We start from the raw sequence: 22,506 nt of genomic DNA, 5'->3' as shown, positions 1-22,506 counted from the left end.
ATTCACACCAGAGGGACTGTGGCTACTCTTAAGCAAACACATCGGGTGGGCTTCTATGATCCCCCACACAACAGAGAGGGAATGAGCTCTGAAGCCAGGAGTTACCATCTCACCCACTGGAAAATTCAGCAAAGACTGTGCAGGAGAGCTGACAGAATCACTGCATTTAAGCATTCTTCAAAGAGAAAATTACTAAAAGGTCTCTCTGCTTTGATACTGTCACAGATAAAAAACAACATGGCCTTTTTGAGGCATTTAAAACCAAACCAAACCCTAAGTCCTTTTCCTTTTCCTTTTTCATAGCAAAATGCTGACCTCTGTCACCAAGCACTTAAAGCAGAAAAGATGCTCTTCAGAGACTCATTAAAAATCCACTACTTGTTGCAAACTACAAGTACTTGTTGCAAACTACAAATATAGCACTGTAAAATAGAATAAAGGCAACTCTGACATTTCTCCCTTCCTTGCTTCCCATAGTGACCTCTGTTCTTCTGCAACTATAGACCAATAAAGCACCAGGACTCTCAACTCGTGCCCTGCACAACATTCATATGCTTTACCTGCTCTTCACTGTGCTTGTCTTGAAGCATCATCTGGACATTTTCCAAATTGCACTTCACCTCCTTCAACTTCAAGGAAAGAGCCTCAGTCTTTCGTTGGTAGTCTGCACTATCTCCACAATCTTCCAGTAAAGAAAGGACCTTTTGTTCAATCTCTGATAACCTCACCTAGAAGGGACAGCAGATAATTACTTATTCTCAGAAGTGCAGCATTCCTTTTCTGACAACATTCTGAAGTCAATGCTCACACCTCCCCTGTCTGAAGAGAAACATGCAGGGAAAAAAAGAAATAGCTGCAATCCCCCTAGATTTTCTCCAATACAGTCTTTTTATCCTGGACAATTAGATGAATTTTATGCAAAGTTAGTCTTAAAACTGTTTCAAACAAGAGCATCTGCAGGAGGTTATCTTAACTCAGATATCAATAAAAGAGGAAAGCAGAAATGACAGACTCCATTTGAATGCAACCAAGAAGACAACACACCTCAGCAGGGGAGAAAGAGGCAATGCACACACAGCTCACATCACTCTTTGGGAGGAATGATTCTGAACTACAACACACAAATGTTTCCATGTGTCAGCCAGGCCATTGCAAACTGTTGGGATCTGCTTTTGATCCAAGCTGCTGTGAATCAAAGTCCATCCCTGCATACTTTAAACTCACATTCTTAAGGTGAGCATGGAGAAAAGTACCATGACTCAACTGCAAAGTAATCAACTGCAATAAATTAATTGCTTTACATCATACACCCTTATCTAGAGACTGTTTCTCTTCCATTCTGTGTGTATTTTTCTATGTAGATCTTGACTAGAGAACCCTCTTCCCCTGCCCAAGCTCATGTCCTAACATTGAGCCAGATTGTTTGAAGCTGACAGGAATTCAGCCTGCTTGTTTTCACCAGCTGGAGCTGCCTATACTGACAGGATCCAGGCACAGCCAGCCGCTTAGGAGCACTCGGGATCCTAATTCCAACAGAGTTCAGCACCTGAGCACTTGGCTGAATCACAGCCCAAACCCAGAGGCACTCCAATTAAAAACAACCACCCAAAACAACAACAAAACAGCTGGTGATATCTCCCAGTAATTTAAAATGGGGACATTTTGGTATTGTGAGTGAAATTTGTTGCTCTAGGTAGGCTCAATGCCTGAAGCAGACTGGCACCACAGGGAACCTCAGCCCTGTTTTAATCTGCACATGCTGCATGCCAGGGCTCCCTCCCACCCAGCCCCTTGTGCCAGTTCTGTTTTCCTCCTCCCATTTTCACCAACAGGTACCACCCACTCCATTTGTTCTGCTGCCATGGGGGCAAGAGGCTGCCCTAGATGCACAGCAGTAGGTCCAAACATCACCACTGCTCACTGAGGGCAGGGGGAAAGCCACTATTTTTCTGTGCTGGTAGTTTATGGAAAAAACTGAAAACTGAAAAAGTAGAACTTAGCAGTGTGGAAGGATTCTTAGACCAGTCCTTGAAATCTGACAAGCAGAAAGTGAAAATGTCAAAAGAAAAAAAAAATACTCTTTTGTTTCTAGCTGATTTATCATGATCAGGACCAATGAAAAACTCCCTTTTAATAGATGATTCAAACTCCACTCGGCCATGGTTTTGAAAATAATCCAAATCAAACCAAAGCTTTACATATACTCCAGAATTCTATCTAAATCCCCTGGAGGCAAACAGATCCCAACTCAAAAACCAGGTATTTTAACCAAACCGTGGCAGAGCTGAAGACAAGCAGTCAGTCACCTGTTCTGTGCACAGGGTGAGGGAGCTGCTGAGGTAGGAGAGAGGAGCAGGCACAGCCCAGGGAAGGGGATGGCAGCAGTGTCACCTCCTTACCTGGCAATCAGCAAGCTGCAGCTCCACCATCTGCTGCCTTTGGGGGGTCTGAGGGGCTGAGCCCAGGGACATTTTAGTGTTGGCCAGCCATTGCTCCAGCTCTGCCACCTGGGCCTGGCACAGCAGGAGGATGGATTCTGGCTCAGGCCTGCCTCCATCCAGCGCTGTCTGCGGGCCCAGGGCGGCGTTGGGCACTGGAGGCGGCCGGTGGCTCTGGAGCAAAGCACATCAAAGCAGCCTGGTGAGCCACCTGGTTTTGTCATTTCCCTCCCCTCCCCTCAGCAGTGAGAGATGATTAACTTCCACACTCACAGAGTGTGGAAACAACAAACCCCAAAACAACTCTGTCGCTGCGTTCCCAGCCTTGAGGGGGTGGGGGGGGTGAACCACAAACCAAGAAGGAAAAAAGAGAGAAAGGGAAACTCAGCAGGCAGGTGAGCCAAGATCTGGTGTAACAGGTTTCCAGGCAGCAATTTGCATCTGCAGGGATCTACCTGAGCACAGCAGCTATACCTGAGCACACAGGGAGTGATGACTCACCATTAACCTGTTCTCCCCTGAGGAGAGATGTTTTTCTGTGGGAGTTACACACAGAAGCAATGCAGTTGGAAGCTGCAAAACAAGCTCTTGGACAACGCTTACAAGCTACTTGTGTGTTCAGTTCCAACAGTTAAATATGCTTTACTCAGGCTCTAGGTGATACAGTAAAAAAAAATGGTGTCTTTTTAAGGACATCTGGTGCGATTCTTCCTAAACACAGTTCTTGAAAGAAGCAATATTGCATTGCACTTGTCCATAATGAAAGTCCAAAGTACTTGGAGATAAAGAGCAGTGACTTGGAAGGCTGCAAAGGTCTGTATATGCCTCCACACATGCAAATATTGGTACTTAGTAAGTAAATGAAGCACAACACCACAAGAACAGAACTACCTGAGTGCTCCCATGGCTCCAGAGCACACATTCAGGCAACTGAGATGGCCAGTGCTAGTGCACAAGATTCATATTAAAATGAGATTTGGCAGAAAAAAAAAAAAGAAAAAGAGAACCAAAATGCATTGTTCCAACTATCAGTGTGATAGTTGGAATGATTACAGAATGATAATAATTACAGAATGATAAAATAGTTTGGCTAGGAAGGAGCCTTTAATGGTCATCTAGTTCCAACCCCTCAAACCCTTCCATTCATGCCTGTATGAATGACAGCAGCTTCCTTGCTGAAAATACTCCATTTTTTTCCCTAGAAAATTCCACTTTCAAGGAGCAATTGAAAATTTATCACCCAGAGCACCAATAGGAAGAGGCCCACAAAGGGTTGCAGGTGTCCCACCACATCATACTGCAGCAAACTCCAGCAGCAAAACCACAATGGAGCAGTGCCTCTGCCCACTAGGTAGGTCACACACCTCACTCAGGAGGTCACCTTGCTCAGGCCTGCAAACTCACCATAGCCAGACTGCCATCGCCTGTGCCAGGACCTTCAGTGCCCTCCAAAGTTTGCAGAGATGTTTCTCCATCATGTTTACTGTGTGATTCAGTTATAACATCCTCATCCTGGAGAGAGAGAGGCAACACTGGAAATATTTCTTATTTCCATACAGATGTGCAGTAGTGGAGATGAGACACTTTGGGATGTGATTTAGTGGTGGACCTGGCAGAGTTTGGTTTATGGCTGGACTCAATCTTAAAGGTCTTTTCCAACCTAAATGACTTTCTGATTCCATGTTCCACTGCCTTGTGGTGCTAGAGAAGCCTGAAAGAGCAGCAACCACTCAACCTACTGTGGTCCTGGCCCAAGAATACTCACAGAGAGCAGTTTTGTTATGCCTGTGGCACTGATGTACAGAAACAAACAATTGCAGCTGTCACAAGATTACTGAGGCACCATGAAGAGCAGAACAGAATACACCAAAACTGTACCTGATTGGGTGTCCCACACACTGATTTTCTCATGCACAAAGAGAACCTCTTCCACAAATCAAATCACCCCCCACATTTTTAGAACCTTTTTAGGAATCAGTCAAACAAGTTGCTGCTCCTAAATGTGCATTTCTACCCTTGGGGGTTTTGCGAAGCTAAAAGGAATTAGAATCATTGAATCATTTGGATTGGAAAATACCATCAAAGTCACTGAGTCCAACCAATATGTAAAACAGAAAAAGAGAGTCTAAATGGCAAAATTTAGTGTGAGATGGAAGCTATGAATATGGCCACCTAGTCCTGCATTCTTACACTTCTCTTGCAGTGCAGGCTTCAGCAATACTTAGGACATGTGCAGATCTTTCCCACAAAGGTGAGTTCCCACCTCCAGAGAGATAAACCCGAGTGCATTACCTGAACAATGCCATCTGACAAGGTACCAGAAGACCAGGAGGTCGCACTGTCTTCCTTGAGCCTTTCATCATCCCTTTCTGAAGGCCAAAAGCTTGCATCTTTCTCTGTGGCTGTACTTCCCTTTGAAAGCAGTAAGAGCTCAGCTTTAGCTTGTGACCAGGGTGCTCAGATAGTCCTCCAGACAATGTAGAGCACTGCAAACTTCTCCTAACACTTTGCTCTATTTCTGCCTTGTTTATCTATTCATATTTGTGTTTCCCAAATCCCACCTCTCTTCTTGCTCTACAGCCCTGCTGCAAGATGAATGGCACCTGGATGACACTGATAATGTTCTCTAGAGACTGTAGAATATTCTCATTTTTTACAATATTAAAAAAACCTCAAACAAACCAACAACCCTTTCTTTCTCCTGTCCTGTCCCCAGAGAAGTCCTACATGTAAAGAAAATTGCAGCAGTGAAGGTGCAGAGTGAGAAACCCTGAAACTGAAGTGCTTGGATCAATAGTGAGGCATAAGCTCTCCAGGCTGCTTGGACTTCTTTGCACTGTCTTGCCACGGAGTTATTTTCCAAAAGCAATTAGCTTTGCTCCTTGCAGTTGCCCCAGGCATTTAGACTGCCCACAAGATTCAGAGCAACCTGTAGGGAAGTGTCTCCCAGTTCCTCCCAATCTCCCAGAAATCTCCTCCTCTATCCTAACTTCACTCCCAGTAGTCTAATCACATTCTCTTTTTCTTAAGTTCAATACAAATAAATTTTATTTTCTGTTTTGGCATTTCAGAGGCTAATTCTTTCTGAAATCCACCTCCACATGGAAACATTGGTATTTAAGGCCATATTTTGTCATTAACACTTCCACAAAGGGGGCATTACTAAATAGGCAATCCCACCAAAAGCAGGATCACATCTCACAGAACAAGGTGCTGTGTAATACTGCACTGGAATATTGGTACGTTGGCTAGAGTGCAATTCCTTTGTATCCTGGAGTGATAACAGATATTTTAAGTTGTTCTGAAATATTCCAGATTTTCACATTTTTCATAATTTCTGCTTTACCAAAATCTGCTATCTTACATACACAGCTGTATATATATAAAATACACTGGACTCACCTTGCTGTGTAAAGAACAGTCTTCTGATTCTTCATCTAAGGAAGGCAGAAGAGATATCACTCCTCTTTTTTTCAACTACAAAAACACAGAGAGAGAGACAACCCAATTAATCATGACAAGAACAGCAAAAGCCTCTTCAGTTCTGCCTGTAAACCAAAACAAATTTACCACTTGAGATCCACTTTTGGAGAAGCATTGAACATCTGGCAACCTACATTAAAGTGACTGAAAGCTGCAGGTTCTAAGCACCTCTGAAAATTGGGATTTGATGCTGTTAGGTTTCAACAGCACAGCTACAAAAGGGACAAATTTCATTTTGCCCCATGAAAATAAATTATTGAAAATCCCAGAACAACTGGTTATCAACAAAACTACACATGGAGCATTTTGCTGTTGATTGATGCAAACTTCATGTTGAAAGTAAAGGATGCTAAGAAATAACCAGAGGCACACCTCTCCTACCTTCTCCTAGACATGCCTCATGCTCAGTCCTTCTGAACACAAAGGGGAGGAGAGACAGTATTGATTCACAGGGGCAGGGGTGCTCCTCTCTCACATGCCACTCCTCCAGGAGCAGGAAGGGTTATTTACCTCCCCTCTTTGGCCCTCAGGTGAGTGATCACTTACCTGCTGAGCAGGAATATCAGTCCCAATCAGGTCACTCTGTGCTAATACAGAGGCTGGAGGTTCAGCTGCTGCTTCAGGCACTTCTTGCTGTAGGCACTGGTGAAGCTCAGACATGGAATTCTTCATCCTGGTAAGGAAATCTTCCTTTCTTTGGCACAGCTTTATGATTTCTTCTTTTACAGCTTCCATTTCTCCCTAAGGAGCAACAACATCTGTAAGCATCCATTTTTCTCATTTAACCAAACAACAATGTAACAGATGACAGCAGTGATGCATCTTACTGGTACTGGGGCTATTTCCCCCTTCTCCTTTTTCTGGGCTTTGGGACAGTTCCCCATTGTCACTGCAGGAGATGTCCAGGTACATGCAAACCAACAGCAGGAGATTCAGCTCAGGACAGCCCTTGCCACTTGGGATGCAGAAGTTGGCAGTGTGGAAGGAAACGTGGCAGGCTGGAAGGAATTCTAACTAGGTCCTGCATATCCATGAGAACACCAGCTTCCTCCAAAGGGAATGCAGATGGGTTGCATTCCTCTGTGTGTCACGGCAGGTGATGTTACTTCCAAGCACCTTCCCTGGCAGCCTGACACTGACCACCTGGGAAAGCCCTGAGGAGGGCAAAGACAGCAAATGAGGGTAGCTCAGGGCTCAGTCTTTGCTGAAGCTGGCCCCAAGGAAGCAAACCATTTGGTGGGTCTTGGGGATGTGGCCAAAATTATCCCATGTCTTTGAATGTAATACTGGGAGAAATAAATGGACCCCAACAAAGCTTAAGGAAAATATTTAATGTTCTGCAGAGACTAAACAATAACCCAAGTAACTGCACTAACAGAGGGAGAAATAAATCTGTCTTGGTCTCTTTCCTGGCCATCACTATTGCTCCAGCCAGTGTTCTTCCCTTAGAGTTTTCTCCAAGGCTTTCCTTACCACCCAGCCTCCAGGTGAACCAAGAAATCCCAGCAAATAACAGAGTAAGACAGGACATGGAATGAATTGTTCTACTCCCTCCATTACTGAAAGTGCTAAAGCTCTTTGAAGCATTGTTACTTGCTCAGAAGACTGAAACCTGGCTAAATATCCCTTGTACACTGGGCTCAGTTGATTACAGCAAGCTTTGATGCCAGGCTTGAAGAGAGAACAGCACTGGCTCCACACCATGCTCTGTCATTAGTGATGCTATGCAAGTAATAATCTGTGGCAGATGAAAGTAGTGAGACTGCTGCTCCTGTCTCCACTACAGCTTCTGTTAATAGCTCTGGGGTGGCAGCATGACAGCAAAGGTGGAGGGAAGAACTCCAGCAAATTTTCAAAGGACATGGGAACTCTGCTCTGACAATGCTTTCTTCCTTTTGTACACTCAAAACCACAAGATAAAATCATCCAAAGGTAAAGGAAAGAAAATGTTATTGAAATGAAGAAACAGACATCCATGACAATTTGGCATGTTTTTATGAATGTCCACTAGGAACAATATATCTATTTATTTCACTGCAGGAGACTTGCCAGCATAGATTTGCCAGCTACTCTTTTGCAAACTTAATTAGCCATAACCTCCTCAGAACCCAAATCTTTCTTAAAATCACTTCTTTTTCTGAAATCCTTCAGTAAGATGGGCAATTCCACTGCCCACTTCTATTCATGTAATGCTGTATCTGACAAGTTTTCTGCTAAAACAAGAACTATTAAACATAAAATCCTACACTCATAGACAAAAACAAGGAAAAATCAGGAAATTAGTCATGCTGAGCACTACATCAAGCCTCTACATCCAACCAGCTGACAGCAGAGCAGCTATGTACTTAGGAGCCTACTGAGTGATTATAGTTATTAGGCAAGTACAATCCAAGTGTATTAACTTTACTGTGAGTGACTGGAAAAAACTGAGCATTTCAAAGGCACTTTATAAATAGTTATTACATTTAATTAGTAATTTCCCGACTTCTGCAGTGCTATCCTTAAAACACATCTTATTTTTGCATTAAAAACATCAATTCATCCATTACAGAAAGCAGCTGACTGTAGAGAGGAAAGCAACACATGTTTACCAGTGATGAAAACACAATGTGGCAGTGAGGACAAAGAAAGGAGATTAATGAATCTAAACCTAACCAGAATCCCCAAAAGCAGCATTGCATGACCAGTGATCAGAAAAGGACTTGGTTCTCTCCTTAGGCACTATCCCAAGCTGCCACCTCAGGAAAATTAGCAGGATGCTGAGCACAGGTAAGCTCTCAGTGCTGCATATTGTTTCACCAAAACAGCTGCTATGAAAACAGCACCCGGTTTTTCTTCCAAGTTGATATAGGCACAAATGACATCAAAATCAGTAAGGAGTATACTGTGAAAGATATACCCAACTTGCAAAGTAATATTAATTGTAATTAATTGCATGGTCACACTATGGCATTCAACTGCCTGCTTGACTGTGGTGGAGAAGGGAACACCACTATTTCTCAGTGCTCTGCATCAGCATGATTAGCGTTAGTCAGGATAAGGAATGAAAAGAATGAAACCCACCTCTGGACAAGGAGTCTTCTGAGCCTCTGGTTGATCTTCATGTGACATTTCACCCAAATTGTTCTTTAGGAGTTGTTTCAACTTTTCGATTTCTTGCTCACATTCTTCTGTTTTCTTTACAGTTTCCTGTGAAATAGCAATCTCCATAAATAATTTTGAAATAAGGAGTACATAAACAAACAAGTCAGTAAGGAAGCAAAGTTGAACTGAAGAGTACTGAAGCCTCCTTTGTACCTGCTGTTATGTGTACCAGAAACGGTGTTTGTTCTGCTAACTTTGCACAACCCCATCCCTCACTAAGTTTATTATTCACTTGCTAAGGACAAATAAGCTGCTCTACCCACAAGCTGAAGTATGGTGGAATATTCTGTCTAGGAGCTCCAGAGCAGAACTTGGAATTTGGCTATCGAATGGAAATGGAGCAGCTTTCACCACATTCCATTACAATTTAGAAAAGGTTGTGAAAAAAGACAGAAATTAAAGGGTTTCATATCAAGTAGAAAGCCCAACTGGTTTTTACTGGTGCTCAAGTCTTTACTGCCAGCTAGTTCTGCAAAACCAAAAATGAAACTGACCAAAAATGAACTGTGCTGTACACCAGGCCAACACTGCAGCTCAGAGGATAACCCAACCACACTGTCTGACTATTTGAATACTTCCAATAAAAATGATAAGCATTCCCACCATGTGAACTACTTCTGTTTACATGGCTTATAGGAAAACATATGTTATAAACAGCAAAATTCACTTTTACTTTGAAAGTGACAGCAACATCTCATTGACCCCCCAGGCTTTGTGTTCATGCAGAAATGGGCAATCTCCCCACAGACTCATATTTGTCAGTCACAGCCTGTCATGATGTGTTAGGTCATTAAGAAATTGTCACATCTACAAGTCAGAATATCTTGTGAAAACACTGAATATGCACAGCACTTGGTGGCTCTGTGTTTCTGGACCCAGAGGCTGACAACCAAAGAACAACAAAGGGCTGTTCCTCAGGGGCCTGCAAAAGGTAATAAAGAAACAATGAAGCCACCAGGCTTGATCCTACTGTGCTGCCAGCAGCACCTGAATGACCCAACAGGTCAAAGATCTCACTGCAAAGTGCTCACAGACTCTGCCTTTCAGAGCCAAGAGTCTCTCCTGCTATCAACAGCAACAGTGCCATTTCTTTGGTCACTGTTTCATAGCAGCACTCCCTCTCAAGAAAATGCAGGCTAATAAGGTTCTAAATAACCATTATTATTTTACAGGTGTTGAAAGTGAGAAGAAACTATTTTCCTCACTGAAAAAAAGGAAAGACAATTTGAAGTGGAAGAGATGTGGCTATACTTTAGTGCCACAGGCAAAGAATCAGAGAAGAAAGAAAAGGGAATAGGTCTTCTTCTGCTCTGCTTTCATGAGAAAGTAAAAGAAGACCTCCTAAAAGGAAGATTGTCTTATTCACACCTTCAATTCGATATGAATAGAACTGTTTAGTAATAAATTGAGTCCTACCTCAAATTTCCCAGACTAACTAAAGAGTCTGAATCTTTCATATACAGACTCCAGTGTCTTCTGTCATGGACCAGTATGTGAATATAGTCACTTACCTGAAGATAATTAATTAGTTTCTGCCTTCTACTCAGGGAAAAGAAAATCTGATTCTATCCTTTATCCAATATAACATATTATGCCATATATGTGGGACTGGATTTCTTCCTACAAGTGCTGCCTTTCTTTTGAGTTACTTCCTGGTTAACAGTTGCTCTTTACTTTTCATATCGTGGTAACTCCAGAAGACCTACCCATGGAAAAGGCCACCTACCCACAGTGTATTTGTTTTGGAAGAGCTTAGTAAAAATGAGACCAGTAAATCATCAGATATGCAAATAACACCACTCTCTTGCACTGAAAACCAGTAAAAGCAGATATGGCTTCCAAATCTTCTTCCTGATGACGTTATTTAGGTGTGGAACTTAACAGACCATAATAAAAATACAGAGGGCAACATTCAACAGATAACTAAGTCATTTAAACTCCTGCCCCGGAGCATTTTCAATACCTATTACAGGCTTTGTTTCTGACTTACTGTTTCAGGTGTTACAGTGCAACTTAATTATACAAAAGTTTCTGGTATAATATTCCATTGCATCCATAGCAAAATATGGGCAAACTCATCCAAACACTAATCCCCAGAGTGGGGGGGAAATGTATATATTTGTACAGGAAGCTTGGCACCCATTTACTTTCCTCTCTAGCAGGATTCTTACCACCTTTTTAATGCAGCACTCAAAGTGCCATGGTTTAATGGCTTTATCCTTTGTTATACCTTAGCTGGTGCTACACTTGTATTGTAGTACTGCTGCTTTCCACCCATTCAACTGCACTGGAAAATCTCTTTTGCACAGTTTGACACACTAGCTGCCAAGAATTGCAATTTTTCCAATCTGTTTTCTCACAAAGAAATTTCACTCAGCTACAGATTGTTGGGTATCTACAAGATAAAGGCAAATGCTGAGCAAAAAAAGGTCACAGCTTTACAAAAAGGAGAAAAATCTAAAATTTGACCTGATACTGCACAAAAACCAGTTACAAGTGTCATTACAACAAATGATAAATGGAAAGCACCCTGTTTCTGATGCTTTTAAGTGTTTTGAAAATTCTCCATTATTTGATCTGGTAACTCTGAAAAAGGTACATTTTACTACATCCATTTCTTGGACATAAATTGTATGGACTAAAAAGAGACTGTAGGGATTATACAGATATAATATAATTATACAGATTATACAGATCTAATAGAGTCACTGCTTTTTTCTGACTCCAAGCATGCACTAGTCATGTGGCACATTTGAGTTTTTCTCTTTGTGTTCTGCTCCTAATTTCTCAAAGTGAAAATCAAAAACAGACATTCCCATTTTAGCTGTCACTTGTCTGCCTGGCCTCTGAAATGCCCAGTTAGATGTTTTAAAGCATTTTGCTTTACCCTAATAGCTTAGGAAAACCAAATCAGCAAAGATAATGTAACATTTTTCCAGTTGCTGTCAGCATCCTGCCAAGAAATAGATGGGTCACACGAGAACTTTAATTCCTCTGCTGCCGTGGGAACCTGCGTTACCAAACTCCAGACTTCCTCCAGCCTGGGCAACGGAGCATGACCAGGTCCTGAATTAAAAACTTCCCTGAGCTGCTACAACCACACTGCTCAGTGAGGTGCTGCACAGAGACTCCCTCAGGTCTGGAGCTGTTCCATAACTCTCCCTGCCCCTGAGTTAACACTCGCTGACCCGCCAGCATCGCCTCCTCCTGTTGTTGTCTCCCTTCTGTTTCCAAGCCTGGCCTGGCCAGCAGCATCTCTGGGACCCCATCACAGGCTGGCCTGCCTCAAAACAGTGAATTAACCACAACACAGCTGTTAGGGAATGCCCACTTTCCTGGCTCACTGATTTGGATTAGTACAAGACCTTCTGCTGTTAGCAATAGCTGTCTAATGGTTGTCAACAAGAATTTCCATGGTCAAGGTGAGTTTCAGGAGTTGAATGCTACAGATGTGAGCACCTGCACCTAACACTGGACTTCAGTCACCAGCAACACCAGAGCCTTCCTTCCTTCTGCAGTAAGTTGTCAACTGTGACTGAATTGGAAAACTGAAATGTATGTCAAGACTATTCAGTGTGCTTTGTTGCAGGATCAAATTAAACAGGAAAAAAGAACAACAACAAAAAAAAAATCCCCAAACCATTACACAGAAGATACAGGAGGTGTAACTATATGGCTGCAAAAGCAATAGTGTTTAAAGATTAAAATTACTTAGAAAAAAGGTGGTACAGGTGACCATAAAAAAAAAAAAATCAATTACCTCCAGGAGCTCATTTTGTTCCCTAGTAATTTTTTCTAATTTCTTCAATTCTCTAAAGAGTTGTCTTGCTCTTTGGAAGACTGAAAAAGGTTGCATTTTTAGCCCTGGCAGCTGAAGAGCATCTTCATAGGACTGTATATGAACAATAGTTTTCTGCATGGGACCAACATGCTCAAGTATAACCTGTCAGGAGAGAACAGAGATGATGGATGCAATATTGAGTTAGAAAAATTCACACCATAAATTTATACTACACTAATGAAGAGCAAAAGCCCTCTTTGGTGAGTTTCCCATTTAAGAAGGAAGAAATTTTAATCCCCATATGGGCCATTCATTTAAGAGTTGGACTCTGTGATCCTTGTGGGTCCCTTACAACTCAGAATATTCTGTGATTCTTGTTCTTGGAACAAATACATGAAAATCCATGTTGAGCTTGTCTAAAGCAAGGCAAAGATACAAGTTACATTTACAATTCTGGTTTTTCTGTGTATACCAAGTTTGCACAGTGACAAAGGATCACATTCAGATTAGTTGTTATTTACTAAGCAACTCATTTCAAAGCAGAAATTCATTGGCAGTGAAGACAATTAAAGTGGTGCAAATTCTTGGATGTCATTCTAGGCAAATTCTAGTTTTTGTCTTTTGTCCAGCCAACCAGTCATTTTATGATGGTCCTAAAACCAGTCTTATCAACAGAGGTGAGATAATGAATCAAGATGGAAGTCAGCAGAAAGCCCTGAAGATGGCTCTCCTGTCAAGGACAGCATTTCATATCACAATACTTGGAGTGAATACACAATTTACAGCCACCTAGATCGGTCTGGGATGAACAGAAATGTGCAGTTTCATAGCACAATACGTGCTTTATGGAAGACTCAGTGATCAATTTATGAAAGAACGGCAATAGCAGCTCAAACTTCTTGGTTCTCCTTAAGAAATATGAAATTCTACTGGGACACCATTCAGCAGCAAACTCCAGAAGAAAAAAATAATATAAATACAAACCACCTATAGGCCTTTAAATTACTAACATTTTTGTTAAACTCCCTCTCAAGAAGATTTTCTTTTAAAATGCCCCAGTGGAAATAGAGATGCTTATTCTTTCATTCATAAGCAGACTGTATCAGGAATTTTTTGCACTATCCAGGCTTTGAATTACAGTAAGGAGGCAGGTGAACATTATTTTCCAGAAGAAATATTACTTCAGTTTTCCCATGTAATGTAGTTATTAGAAAATTGTTCTCTGGGTAACCAAGCTGCATGGCTTTGCTATGAGAGTTACACTGCTATGAGAAGTATGATGACATTTTTATTCCTCACCTGAAACTGAACCCATGCTTTTTGTATTTTAGGCAGGTAACACTGTGGACTGTATGTGGTGTGAAATGAAAGAATCATCTGCTAAATTTTGCCTCCATTTTTGGAAAAACAAGGCCTAATTTTCTAAGTTCAGATTTCTATTTGGTGCCAAGTGGAGCGGTGTGCACCAAGTGCCTCTTGAAAATCATGCCATAAACTTCCCAAAAAATGGAGATCCTCAAATGTGGCAGCTATGCCTGACATGTGCTTCAGTCACACACTCGAGTTCTCTGTGGGCATATTCTTAATAGTGCTTTAATTTCAAGTGTTTTGTGTTCAAACCATGACTGTGCTTCTTGAAAAAGTCTCTCAATAGTCTCACCTCAGGGTTTACACTGATCAGGAAAAAAAAAAGCCTAGTAGATAGGAGTTTTCACAGACCTGTCCATGTTTAAGTTGGTCTTTAGGAGAAAATTCTAACAGATCTTCTGATGACAGGATTGTTTTCATTTCTGCAACATCCTTCTCAAACACTTTCACGTGAGATTCAATGGCATCCAACTCCTAGATTTTGGGAACAAAGAGAGTATTTATAGATAGCCCAAACACCAAAGCCAACTTGCATTTCTGTCTTTCACTTAAATTTAAAAAGAAATACTGCAAAATGAGTGCAGCATTTGCAGGCTGTGTTAATGGATGCTATTGATCAAAAGGCTAAGTCATAACTTCTAAAGGAATTAAGTATTCAAGATCATCTGGTCTGTTTTAAACCCTGAATATAGAAGTGAAATATCCTTAAAAATTCACATTAGAAATTACCATTAGTGAGAAGACAGTCTTCTAGTGGTCATAGTTATCAGAATAGAAAAGTGCTACAATTACACTGGTGCAGCTTCCAGTAGGAAGAGACTTATGCCAGATGGAAAAGGAACCCACAGGCTCAGAGTTCACAGGCTGTTTGTGAACTCTCACAGACACAATCACAGAGTAGATTAGGCTGGAAGGGACCTTGAAAAGTCTCTGCTACCCATCAAACCAGGGCACTTGGGGCCTGATCCTGTTGAGATTTGGGTATCTCTTGAGGTGGAAGTATTACCCCTGCTTGGAGCCCCTGATCTAGTGCTTGACCAATTTCACTGCAAAAAAAAAAAAAATTAAAATCCCTCCTACTATGTAGATGTAATTCCCTTTGTTACATTTGGGGTCTGTTACTGCTCATCTTTTTACTGAACACCCCAAGAAGAGCCTGGCCCAATCCTGTCTGTAACCTCCCATCACAGCAGCAAACAGCAGCAATATCAACCTCTCACCCCCAAGCTTCTCCGGGCTGAACCGAGCCAAGCTCCCAGCCTTTCCTCCTACATCCTGGGCTAATCCTGAGCTTTACAGCTTAATTAGTTACCAAATGCCTTCTGATGGTTTGTTTACAAAAAATTAATTTCCTTGCTTGGCACACCCACAACAACCAGCACTGCACCCTGTTTTCCATGCAGGTGATATAATCTGCATTTCCTAACATATGATGAAGCTCTGATAAAAGGCACTTAATGGGTCACCCAGACTTACATCAGCCACATGCAGGATTTGTGGAAGAATCTCTGCAATCTCATGCTGTAAAGCTGCTACCTGAACATCTATTTCATTCAGCTGCTGCATTACACTGGCAGTTTCAAAGATGGGTGACAGCTCCTCCAGCTCCATGAAGATACCGTGCAGAAGATTTTGCTTTTGCTCTGAGTCTTCCAAAGCCATCTGGGGACAAAATAGAAGCTTAGTTTGATACATCAGGGCTGAACATTAAAGTTACAGAGGTAAGGATTAGAAGGAACAAAATGCTCCAAAAAATATCAGGCCAGTTGTGTGTGATGTGAGGTCCCTTCCCCTGCAATGATCTGGATGAACTGCAGTGAACACTGTCATGAAGAACAGTGAGGGCTGCAAGAAATGCACATGATCCATTTATCTGGGTGCTGTGTGAAGGAAAGGACTGAATGCACATTTCCACTCTAATGCAAGCCCAGGGTGCATTTCCAAATCCACCAGTTTCACAGCCCAGGACAAACAAAACATTGCATTTCACAAACACAGGAGACAATAAGCTTTTGCCACAAGAAATGTTCATGGGTTTTGGAAATCACATTCTTCCCATTGTGGCTACATGTTTTTGTAACATATCAGCCCAGAATGGGCAGCTACTTCCTGTCAAGAGTTCTTACTAGTCTTACTACAAAAATCTGTATAGAACACCAGCTTTCTCACTTGGTCTAAGCCAAGGAGTAGATGCACAGAAAACTCGAATTTTAAGTACAAAATTGCCAGAGATTTTTTTTTTTTTTTTTTGGCACTGGCCCTGATTTTCCCTGTAATATTACAAACATTTGATTTTTGAAATTACCCATCAGAATTACCTTCAAGAAACAGCGAACACAGCCTTCCAAACCACAACTCACTTCAAAGTTTCCACCTAACACACAGATATCAGTAAACCAGCACTTTGCCTTTTTGGCTCACATACAACATAGAAAGAATCCTATATATGCAGGCAGTAAAAACTGACCATAGCCACTCGGCAGGATTACAGAAGGCAATCACACGTTTCTGGAAATTGTACAGCACTTCAGCACTTGCACAAGATAGGTGTGCTCAGCACAAAAAACACTTATTTCATGAGTCTCAACTATAACTATTTTTCACTTAAAGGATTTGCTGAAAATGGTAAATTACTTATGTCAGTAACAACTAAGAATGGAAAACTGCATCTGTGCAGAGCAACAAGTTCTAACAGAAGCATTTATCTGCATCAATTCTTACCTGGAGCTCATCAGTATGCTTGTGTAAGCTTTTTGCAGAGTCATGCTGAGCATCAGCTCTTAGCAAACTGTTGGTGCTTTCTATCCAATCTTTCACATTCTTCAAGTGCTCCTCATACTCTTCCATCTTGTTGGTGGCCTAGGAGATGACAGAATTTTACAGAAAGTCAGAAGTTAATTGCTTCATTGTATAAGATAAATGCATCTATGAACAAGATTAAAAGAAAATAGGATGCATTTGCATCACAGTCAGTTAAATTAGCATGGTGAAATAAAAAACATTTTTCTGAAACAGTTTCATGATTTCAGGCTATCCCCTCTCACCAAAGTAATTCTGGGGCTTGCATAAAGTTTACACTTCATGGGGGCATTGTCACAATTTATATGGCACTTGCACTTTAATAGACAACCCATTAGCAGAGTCTGAGAGAACCACCTCAACACCCACCCAGGGGCAAGAATTCCCCACACAAACCCCTCAACCATGGCTTGAGCCAGTCCTCTGGGGCAGCCACTCCAGAAACCCCAGCTACAACCAGCCTTGCCACAGCAGGCTAGTGACTCGACTCATTTGACAGCCTCTGATGATGTTTCATGCAAAGCCTCCCCTCTGGTTTTTCACAGGTTTGGATTTTTAAGAAGCTGTTCCATTTGCAGCTACCTTGTTGAGAATGGCAGTTCTGCGCTCAGCACGCTGTGAGACCTGCTGGTACTGCTGCAGGGGGGCCACCAGGATATCCATCAGCTCCTGTGCATGGCAGGAGTTCTGCTCCACTATATCCTGCACTTCTGCATCCAGCTCATTGAGTTTGTAATGCCAAAGGTCCAGCATATCCCAGATTTGCTGCATGTGGAGAGAAGGGAAATGAAACAGAAGGTGAGGCTCAAAGATAACAGCAGCATTATTTGTTCTGCATGTGGGACATGAATTGCAAACGTTTCAGAACTGACATGAGAACAGAACACTTTGCATCTACTGGTGTGATTCACAGCTGAAAAAAGCATGATTTTTCTGTGAGAAAGAATTGATAAATATTCACCAGTTAAATGCTTGCTTGTACTTCTCCTTTTACAGACATAAAATGAATGGAAGACCACTTTTTGCTAAACTAGGCTCTGTAAAAACAACCAAAAATCTTTTAACGCCCACAGATTATTTTTTTGGAAAGATTACCTTCTGAACTTCTTTGGCTTTCGTAATGTTTTCACTCTTCTGTTGTAACATCTTTTCAATAGCTTGAAGGCCATTGTTAATAGTTTCTGCTTTTCTTTTCAGCACATACTGAGGAGAGTTCTGCAAGATTTCAGAGCTAACCTGCCAGAGCAAAGAGAAAACAACAGGAGATTACAAAAATCTGCTTGTTTCTGTGCACCACTTTACCAAAAGTGTTCCAATTCTTTTTGTTTCTCTTGACAAGTCAGTTAAAAACACTGGAATGGAGCTACACTTGCAGGGAGAAGCATTAATTTGAGTAGGTTCAACATCTACACGTTGCTCACTAATTTCTTCTCATTAAAAAGTGCCTGGCTCAGAAAAGCAATCCCTGAGGAAAAAGCACTGAGGCACTGCAGCTCCCTGGGTGCTCTGCTTCACCCTGCTCTCATCTCTGACAGAGGCTGCTCATGCTGCAGGGTGGGAAGGGTCACATTTGGATTTATGCTGTAAGAAGGCCAGAATGACACCTTTATGTCTCAGCTGGCAGCTGTGGCTTCCATGTAACAAATAAGGGAATATCCAAGTGCATCAATGCACAGCCAATTTCACAATATCAACTTGGAGATTTGTCACCAAAATAGAAAGGTCTGAGGAACTTAATCTCACTCTGCAGGACTCCACAGAAATTAAAAACTGGTGCACTGGAGGGCCTGATTTTCTGTGGAAAGAGAAAAACTCTCAAAGCTGAAGTTGAGTAATTGCCTGAGCACAGGACTGAGCATAAGCTACCAGTTACTAGGGACTAGATGAAGTGCAGGGAGTGAGAAAAGTCCTTGATCTTGCCCAAAAGTGACATCTTTTTTTACTAGACCCTGCTGGCTGCCAGAGTCAGCCAAGCACTGGGAAATCATTAAATTGTGGTAAATTCTTTATGTGCTGCAGCCCTAGGATTTAGGGGGCAAATGCACACTGAACAGTTTCATTCTGCCTTGATTTCAAAGATTTTTAATTTAATAGTTATTTTAGTTTGAAGTTCCTAGTATTGAAATACTTTATCCTTGTTGTGGGATGAGGAATTAAGATAATTTTTAGTTAATAATTATCTACTAACTTCTTAATTTTATTAACATCATTTATAGATTCCAACACAACCTCTCTAAAAAGTACTCCCAGCTGTATTGATAAAATTTCATTAATCAGAATAAATATATACAAAAAGAACTAGAAGGCTCCTCTGAAATACTCCTGCTTATACCACAAAACCTGTGAAGTCAGTCTGTACTTAATGCCTAAGACTTTTTGGAAAAAGGAATTCAGGCTGTAACCACTGAACACTTGGCCATCACCACTATCCTGGAATATACCAAACATGGAAAATGTTTGTCTATAATTGTAGTGCCAGCTTCCAAAACAAAAGAGAATCACGTATGAGCGATGTGACACAGCTGGAAATGAGTAAACAGATCAAGCTCTGACTTCATCTATTTCTTCAGGATAAAAACACTGCATCTGTCAATGCTCTGGTCATCAGCAAAGCAGGATTTTAATTTCAATACTTCTTACTAGGATAAAATGTATTATTTATGGCATCAAATGTACAATTTATTTTCATTTTTTGGTTTGCAGATTTAGAAGAAAGCAGAATGGCATTAAAATATGACAACTTAGGTTTAACACATGCTGGAATCTCCTAATATATAACTGAACTGATCTCCAGTTCCACCATGATTTTTTTTTTGTTTCCTAAATGCATTTTGAAAAATTCCAAGGTAGTTTATATTGTTTTCCAACACCTAAATGTGAAAAGCAAACGTTATCTAGCTTCCAGGACCAGTTCTTTCACTCCAACAGGTAATGTGTGCTTCCAGATAATCTTTTATATCTCGGTAAATATATAAACAGTAAACAACAAAAAAACCCCAAAGCATAAATACTGTTTTGCTTTCCTTCTCTTCTTTCTTCCCAGTTGATGGTTCTGAAAAGATTAGTCCCATTTTGAAACAGAAACCATAAAGTTAACCAAGCTAAAACTCATAAGCTTTAGTTAATATGCTGCTTAATATTTTACGTAAGATAAAATGAGTAATTTGATAGACACTAAAAAGTAACTGAGTTTCAAAACTGTTTTATCAAATTTTATCAAATTAACTGAGACTTAACTTTAAAAATTAGGATTGAACATTATTATTTCTGAAATATGAGAACTGAAAGGGTTTTTTTTTCATTTTTAAAATAACACAAATGAGTAAGTAACAATGATGGCAATTGTATCAGGCTAAAAATTTGACCCCAAACTGAGAGTATTACTCCATTTTCGCTTAATTTTGCTTTCAGCTAACTGCTTATATCCATTGTAGATAGAATGTATTGCAAAAAACTGATGCAATGGGATTCAGTTATTTAAATTCCCTGATTTTAAAGGAAGGCAACAATGTTCTCAGAGGTGGTAAAAAGAACCATGCCATGATACCCTACAATGTGTGCAAATTACATTAAAAAAAAAATCCTGTTTCAAAGTCCTTTTTTAACCTAGTTCTGAAAATATTTTCCCATTTAAGCTATGCCATCTTTGCAATCAACTTTGGCTACTAGTTCCCAGTTTAAGAGTCAGATTAAATAGAAGACAGCATCCATATGCTATTAAAAATCATTGCTAAAGATTCTGCCATGTCTATTTTTAATTAAAAATAAAAATGTTATATTGACACTGCTTACCATCAGATTCCTCTAAAAAGAGACCTAGGCATGAGGAATGATTTATAAATTGCAAATAGACAAATATGAAAACCACATCAACAGTTACCTTCTCTTCTAGGTCGTGCAATACTTTCTTGCAGTCCTCCAACTGTGTTGCAATCTCTGCAGGGACTATTGTGTACATTTCGGAATACTTGATCCGAAGTTTCTCCATGATATCCTCCAGAGCTTGACTCTCTCTGCCAATCACACTCTGAAGCTCCTACAAAATTAAGAGTAACTTCAGCAGTTTTACCCAGTTCTTACTGAGTGCACGTGTGTATATGTACATATTTATGTGTATATACACACATACACAGTAATGCGGTTTGTACTTCCTACCATGATTATGGTTTGGAAAAATTTGGTTTGGGATATCAAACCTGATTTGATTACCTCTGCAAGCAGATAAAACTCTAAGCAATAGTGACTCATTTAATCAAATGATGCTTTTCAATCTGTAAGAATTAATTAAACCTGATACTGCCCCATGCTGGGGAAGTGACGCACTGATGTTCATTGACAGCCTCAGCAGAGGGACCATCTGAAGAGCTCCTATGATTAAACGTTAACCTTTGCGCCCTCCCTTTTGCCAAAAGTGCATTTTTCCCTTTGAAAGAGTTTAATAGCCAACGTCCATCCCTTCATTATTATAAACAACACAAAGGCCACAAAAAGCAACAGGTTTCAGGCTGAAGTGTCTGCTTTCAGGCAATTACGCAGAGCGGCACAGCAGGCTCCTCTCAAAACAGTAGTTTCCAGTTCTGCACAAAGAATGTAGGTTTTATGAGATAAAAGAAACTTGAACAACTGTCTACAGCCTGTAGCCTAGAAATAAAATCCAAGCTAAGTCCTCCTGCAGAAAGAATGAAGAAATTCATTTGTTTGGAAGGTTTTCTAGAGTTTCAAGTTGGAATGTTCTGTTTGCTGGCTTTATGGTTCCTTTCCCTCGTTCTCAGCTGTTTGAGAAACTCAAATGTTAACTCAAGTTATTGGGAAAAATTATCCAAACCTCCTAGCAGGCAATGAAAGACACTACAATTAACTGCCTTTGCTTTTTCAATCAGGAGTAATGGTAATCCACTAATTCATAGTCTTCACCTGGGAATCTTTTCCTTCACACAAATGCAACAGACAGAAGAAATATGTAAGTCACTGAGATTGATTTATTTCCTATCATCCCACAACAACTGAGTCTGGCATTAAAAAACCCAAACCCTCAAAACCATGAAACAGCTGTGTGCCTCATTCTCTCAGGGAGAAGGCTGCTGTTGTCAAATGGCCCAATTAAGATTGTGCCAATACTTATGGGAGTTCACAGATTCCCTGACCTGAACTGGAAAGAATCAGTTTCAACTCCTGTCTCCAAAACAAAGCATGTCCCTGCAAATTGGTTTCTGTGTATTACTGCATGTTCACATTTCACAGATTATTTATCTGGAAAGCTGGTACCTATCAAAAATGTCCCAATTTTTTTCCTAAGGGAAGAGACAATTACACTTCCCCCTTTTCATCTGTGTGGGTGAATTTAAAACTATTGCCAAGCTAAATCAGGTTTGTTATCTCAAAATGAAATAGATATTTCTACTCCATAGGTGCAGTGGTGTCCTGACTAGTGTTATACATTTCATAGGAACTAGATTTTCTTTGGAAGTAAGGGATGAAATTGCCCTACAGAGT

The 22,506-nt window shown here is 40.8% G+C and overlaps 1 protein-coding gene and 1 long non-coding RNA gene across 2 annotated transcripts in view; one reads left to right on the top strand and one right to left on the bottom strand.

The window, feature by feature from the left end:
- Window positions 1-22,506, bottom strand: part of SYNE2 (spectrin repeat containing nuclear envelope protein 2) — a 158,916-nt gene that overhangs the window by 69,798 nt on the left and 66,612 nt on the right. Inside the window, exons 55-68 of the mRNA XM_053980791.1 lie at window positions 20,894-21,049; window positions 18,109-18,249; window positions 17,596-17,778; window positions 16,936-17,073; window positions 15,691-15,876; window positions 14,566-14,688; window positions 12,826-13,008; window positions 8,985-9,110; window positions 6,468-6,662; window positions 5,841-5,915; window positions 4,731-4,850; window positions 3,843-3,950; window positions 2,400-2,612; window positions 561-728 (exon numbers count right to left, since the gene is read on the bottom strand). Coding sequence (XP_053836766.1) covers window positions 561-728; window positions 2,400-2,612; window positions 3,843-3,950; window positions 4,731-4,850; window positions 5,841-5,915; window positions 6,468-6,662; window positions 8,985-9,110; window positions 12,826-13,008; window positions 14,566-14,688; window positions 15,691-15,876; window positions 16,936-17,073; window positions 17,596-17,778; window positions 18,109-18,249; window positions 20,894-21,049 — 2,115 coding nt within the window. The remainder of the gene's footprint in view (window positions 1-560; window positions 729-2,399; window positions 2,613-3,842; window positions 3,951-4,730; window positions 4,851-5,840; window positions 5,916-6,467; window positions 6,663-8,984; window positions 9,111-12,825; window positions 13,009-14,565; window positions 14,689-15,690; window positions 15,877-16,935; window positions 17,074-17,595; window positions 17,779-18,108; window positions 18,250-20,893; window positions 21,050-22,506) is intronic.
- On the top strand, window positions 2,537-5,418 carry LOC128809082 (uncharacterized). The gene is made up of 3 exons (XR_008437598.1): window positions 2,537-2,640; window positions 3,641-3,789; window positions 5,155-5,418. It is a non-coding gene; the product is annotated as an uncharacterized LOC128809082 (long non-coding RNA).

This window comes from Vidua macroura, chromosome 6, assembly GCF_024509145.1.
Source record: "Vidua macroura isolate BioBank_ID:100142 chromosome 6, ASM2450914v1, whole genome shotgun sequence".
Classification (NCBI taxonomy): Eukaryota; Metazoa; Chordata; class Aves; order Passeriformes; family Viduidae; genus Vidua; species Vidua macroura.
This window is presented reverse-complemented; position numbering and strand designations above follow the sequence as displayed.